The 6,248-nt window shown below is 36.5% G+C and overlaps 1 protein-coding gene across 2 annotated transcripts in view; it reads right to left on the reverse strand.

The window, feature by feature from the left end:
- Positions 1–5,646, reverse strand: part of LOC100747394 — a 56,381-nt gene extending 50,735 nt beyond the window's left edge. For both annotated transcript variants that reach the window (XM_024372462.2, XM_003485651.4), the window contains exons 1-2: positions 3,898–5,646; positions 2,024–2,249 (exon numbers count right to left, since the gene is read on the reverse strand). In XM_024372462.2, the coding sequence (XP_024228230.1) occupies positions 2,024–2,249; positions 3,898–4,719 (1,048 nt within the window). In that variant the 5' untranslated portion in view covers positions 4,720–5,646. The remainder of the gene's footprint in view (positions 1–2,023; positions 2,250–3,897) is intronic.
- Positions 5,647–6,248: the final 602 nt, after the last annotated feature.

Raw genomic sequence — 6,248 nt, forward strand, 5'->3', positions numbered from 1 at the left:
ATCGGAGTAATTAAGCGTTCCCGTTGGAAGGAGAGCAAGCCCAAAGTTCACCCTCTCTTATACATATATACCAACGACATGGTTACCCTCTCTCCACCCCGTGTCATCCCCATCCTTTAGTCGGTAGGTTCGTCTTGACTCAGCTATCGGCGAATCCATCGGATGACATTCACGCCGCGGTGACAAAGACGGACACGGCTAGGAAACGAAGGAGCGTGGAGAGACGATGGTGGGTACGAAGTGGTAGTGAGGTTAGGTTGGAGGAAGAGCTGGGTGAAAGGATAATGGATTCCGAAACTAAATGAAACGCGAGCACCCAACTCCGCGTCCGCGGCTAATCTCGAAACTTCGTTAAATGGCCGTAATTGCATCCTGCAACGACCCGCTTTCCCTTGTCTTCCTTCTTACACCGTTTCCGCGCCCCTCTTCGAGGGTGGCATTCCCAACGTTGCACAATCTTCACACTGGCATCTATGCTTTCTCTCTATCTCTCTATCTTGCTGTTTCTGTCTTTCCCTTCCGTTTCTTTCTTTGCTTCCCATGAATCACCGAAACGTCTAGAAAACTCGCCAATCGTGGATGGATACATCCACTTTGCACGAATTCGAAGGTGAATGAGAGAGAAGAAAGGAAAGCAGGCAGGCTCAAGAGACTGCTGGGAACTTCGATACAATTTGGCAGAAGTCCGATTGCCGGGCTCTTTAAATGCAGATCGTGGCATGGTAACGGGGCTTAGCTTCGTGCACGGTGCGTCTCTCTATCGAAGACGAATTTCGTGGAAATTAAACGACGATCGCGAATAATGTGATTGCTCATGGATATCGAGGTCTCACGGTCGAATTATATGATTGCTCGTTTCTTGATTCAGTATTTGGTAATACTCGCAATTAACGAGTGTTATACTTTCTCAAATGCGTACAAAGTCTGAGTAAATTCTTGACAAAGTCGGAAAAGTTCGTCAATGTGAACGTTTAAAATCCGCAAAATTCTTAAAAAGGTTCTTAAAAATCTACAAGTCCATACGAAAGATCTTAAAAGATTCGCATGTTCCGTAAGAAAGTTCTTAACGTATCTAATCATATGTCTTTCGTCAACCACTTGTATAAACGTTTGTGAACTGTTTAATTAAAAATTCTGTTTTGTAAAAAAGAAAAATTCTATTCAAATAAGGAGAATGTTTCGTTCGATCCTCAATTCAGTTCCACAGTTTTTAATTCTAAAAATAAAATACAAAGTTCAAAATAAAAGTTCAAAAAATAAAATACAACGGTGCTTCGAAAGATGTTCGCAATTCGAAATCCATGGCGAATGTTGTTCGTCATTTATTAAAATTATTAAATCTGCACTCGATATATAATAAAGTACGTATCTGTTATCAGAAATGAACAAACGTAACTATTTAAAAATAAGATAATTATTTTTGAATCTTAAATACTCTTTCGCGCAAAAATTCTCTTCAAGGTTTTAGTGATTTCCCCCTCATATCAAAGAATAATATCATACGCGCAACTACATACGCGTAAAATCACATCGAATCGAGCTCGAATCATGCACAGTGTTCTTCTTAAACCCATATTTTATCTCCACGAGCGCTGGTATCGTCGAAAAATCGTTAGTACCTTAAATATCAAACCAAAACCTGGAATATATTTTATCTTCTATTACCAACGATATTCGCACGATCTGGCAATTCCATAAATTAAAGGTCCCAAAGCAGCTACAAATTTCCGGCTCTCCCAGAACACTGATTTCAAAGCACCGGTATTTCCCTCAGAAAATCAATCAAGAGGTGTCGATCGGGATTCGAAAAAGGCGAGCCAATTACATGGTATTACCGGAGAACCGGTATCCCCTTTTTTCCACCGAAATAGAGGAAACGATCTAAAGACGATTCGGCCTTGAGTCTTGGCAGTTATACGAAGGCCCGTCACAAAGTGAGTGGCCACTTGAACGTTGCTCGTGGACGACGAAACCCGGACGACGATTCTCGAAAGCGTGTAATTCGATTAGCATTACGACGTACTTGTTCTGCCGTCAGGTAACAGCGTGTCGAGTGCATTCAGCGGATATGCCGAGCAGGTGATATTACTGTAACGCCAGAATTCTCGTGCAGACAGTTCCAACATCTCCCGAAAGACCTCTGCGCGACCCAGCTGGCAGGCGAGCGTCAATGGGGTCAGTCCGGCGGCATTCACGATCCCATTGCGAGCAGGAAGCTTCGGATGACGGAGGGCATACCCGAACATGTCCTGCGTTATACAGCCGTGCTATTGTACTCGATTTAGTGGAAATCTTTCTCGATGGTCTAAGAAAAACAGACCAGTACGCTGTGTGGTCTCTTGTTTAAAATGGTATTCGTTTGCGTTGGTTCAGTGATATCGACTTTTCTTTCTTTTTTATATATTCGTTGCAAGTAAATAAGGGATAGAATGTTCGCGTACAATATTGTAATATTAAATACGTAACGTAATAATGAAATAAGCGATGAAAATAAAAAAAAAATGAAAATGAATATTATGAAGAAACTTGCGATATTGACTGTGCTACGGGGGTTGAAAAAAAATGTGGTTTTATTTGTCTAAAATGTACACATATAAAAGCGTAATTCCTCTACTATCTTATTTTTTACTACCTTTTCAAAAGAATGAAGAAGTCATACGAGGTTAAAGTCGTATGGGCTTGGTATTGCATGTGTACGTATGTATATATAAACAAACCAAATCGTAGTTAATCGAGTTTTCGAATACTCGATGTTCCATTTTTATACACCGTTGCTTTGTTATATTTAATTGTTTATCAATGTAGCACGAATTGTAAAGATACATACTCTCCCGAAATAACTTTCGACTTGGTCGGATCATGATTCCACGAAAACCGATATAACCTTGTGAAAATATGCAGATAGTTACGAATAAAAAATAAAAAAAATCTGGCAAAAATATTGGTAAATTGCAGCTTGAAATTTTTTCCGGTTCCTTTGAAAAAATCAATATAGCGATCAATTTTTGACCGGTTTGCCAACAAATAACCTTTATTAGAGCTTTGTTACACCAATAACCGAGTAAACTATTTTCAATTACGTTATATGGAAATTACCGATACGCAGAATAATATTTATGGTGAGTCGATTAATTCACCTGTTCGTTCGATATATTCTATCTGATATCGTGAATGCTACTTCGATTTTATCGTTTAAAGCCGTATGAGGCCTATTAATCCTTTATCTTATAAAGCTTTTATGGCTAGACGAGTTAATTAGGTTTTTAAACACTACGACTACGTCCACATTTGCTAGATCGCGAAACCTTTTAAATTTTCGTCGATATGCTTCCTGTTTATCATGTATGAATTATAGTTAGGTATACTTATGCTATAGGACAAGGAATTCAAGTGCTCAGTGTTGTTTAAAAAATTTCTATAGAAAACAATCGTAAGTTGTTGTTCAAGGTTCTCTAGACATACAATTTCAAATAATAATAAATATTTCTTCTTTGAGAATTATGATGCGATGTTTATGCAGAATAAATGCATACACATATACGTAAGAAGTTGTTCTGTCAATAATTTATTAAGGAAAATATCATAAAAATGTTTTCTTCGAGATCTTATGCGACTGAATGTGGTATAAAAGATGCGTATAATGCGGTATAAAAATGTGTATAAAAGATAAAAGAAATAGCATCACATATTAACTATTACCACGAATTGAACCTTGAATAACGATATATACTTGTACAAGATATCGTTCGATTAATCAATTTACATATTATAGAAAAATATGCCTCTCGAAACAGTGAAATAGAAATATTCAAAGAATATTGCAAAAACAAAACAGTAATTCAAATGAACATTTGCTTAGAATAACGTACGATATAAGCAAATTTAACAAGTACATACCAATTTATCACAAACGACTACCATATGTAGTATCATGTTCCCAAAAGAGTCCTGCTCGTCGGGATCAGCGCCAGAGTCGAGTAATAAGTTGTAAACACTCTCGTTTGCACAGCAAGCAGCCCAGGCGAGGGGATACTCTCCCAGGTATGCTAATCCCTCGTAATCCGTATTCTTAGCTGGATTCGTTCGTTGTTGGTCCCTAGGCAGGAAAAAGCTGCCTATCGCCCTCTGAGAAATAATCGCTCCCGCCTCCACGAGATCTTGAACCAGTTCATTATTGTTGTACGCGATAGCGAGATGCAGAGCGCTAGCGCCGAGGTACTCCTCGCCCTCGACTACGTCAATAGCCAATCGTGGAAAGCACTTAAGCAGAATACGCGCTAGTCGTGTGTGTATCCTGGTATCGCATATAATCAGGACATGCAGGAGAGTCTCTCCGAGTGATCCTCTATATTGCATCTGCCAACATGCTTCATGATCGTTCCATTGAGCCAGAGGATCAAACTGTGACAAAGAAGCCTCTATTGGTAGCACAACCTGCTCGAGGTCACGGAATTTCCAACGTAGATATTCCGCCCGATTGATCGCCTGACCCTTCCCATCTGCGTACATCAGTACACCGAACTGTTCCCTGATCAATTTTTCCACTTCCGCTTGGCCACCTTGATTGTACGACTCGATCAGCTCGCCGCCCTTCTTATAATTGGCCAGACGATACAATAGACATTGATCCTCGTCGCTCGCATGACTGATCACTCGATCAAGGATCGAGCCAGCATTCACCTGGCTACCGCGACCTCGACACGAGCAGACACCACCCATTCAGACATCCCTCTTTATGTTCTTTCACGTCCTCCAAACGTCTTTTTCTTGACGTTTGTCCACTCTAGATTACGCTTTTTCTTCCTTCCTTTTTACTTCTTACCTGCCACTCTCGATAGGCCTACGATCTTTCCACGACCCTTTCCTTCGGTTTATCAACTGCCAGCCGAATGGGATTCTCGTCGAGTGCTTTCAGGTATCCTCCAAGATAAGGGTTCTTCCATTTTTCAACAGTTCTATCCTGGTGGACGGGGTTACTTCGCTGTGTGGCTAACCGTGATCGACTCCCCCACGCTGGATACAACCCTTGAGAGATTCCTTCGTGCCGACGAAAGGTGGCACACAGGTGGAAAACCGTTTTCAAGCTATAGCAACCAACAGTGTACGCCCGGTGGTAATCTATAAACAGTGCCTGGCTCCGCTTGATACGGGAGAGTCACTGGATAATGTCTAAACTTTCGGCTCTGTGTCAAAACCTATTTTTCTCGTCAATATGGCCTTGAATAATATTTCTCTAAGACATTATTATTTTTATTACTTATCTATTTTTTCATAAGGCTATCGTAAGTTTATGCTTTTTCGCTTTTTCATTCTCTTTTTCTTGGAACATCGGCTTGTCGATAAAGTTTTCGCGTGAAATGCAGTTCGACAGTGACGAGCGAATATTCGCTCCACTTTTCCTTTGCTCGACCTTAACACAGATTGTGACGTCTGAATATTATGTTCCCGCAGATAATTTTAGAAACCGATTAAGAGAATGCGCAAAGCATTAAAACAGTGGACGTGACTTGCAAAATATGAAGACAAAGCTGCACGAAATTGATGGAAATATTCGCTTTCTGTGATTCCAGATTCATTTCATTGTGTGAGATTAGAGAAAGTCGTGAGTTTTTTCTTTTTATCGAATACAAGGAATTTTTACTTTTCAAAAACAATTTTTCATAATAAAAATTCAATTTTTCAAAATCATTGTCTATATGTATATATATATATATATATATATATATATATATATATATATATATATATATATATATATATATATATATATATATATATATATATATATATATATATATATATATATATATATATATATATATATATATATATATATATATATATATATATATATATATATATATATATATATATATATATATATATATATATATATATATATATATATATATATATATATATATATATATATATATATATATATATATATATATATATATATATATATATATATATATATATATATATATATATATATATATATATATATATATATATATATATATATATATATATATATATATATATATATATATATATATATATATATATATATATATATATATATATATATATATATATATATATATATATATATATATATATATATATATATATATATATATATATATATATATATATATATATATATATATATATATATATATATATATATATATATATATATATATATATATATATATATCCATACGTATCCATACGTATAA

This window comes from Bombus impatiens, unplaced genomic scaffold (genome assembly GCF_000188095.3).
Source record: "Bombus impatiens unplaced genomic scaffold, BIMP_2.2 scf_0074, whole genome shotgun sequence".
Taxonomy (NCBI): domain Eukaryota; kingdom Metazoa; phylum Arthropoda; class Insecta; order Hymenoptera; family Apidae; genus Bombus; species Bombus impatiens.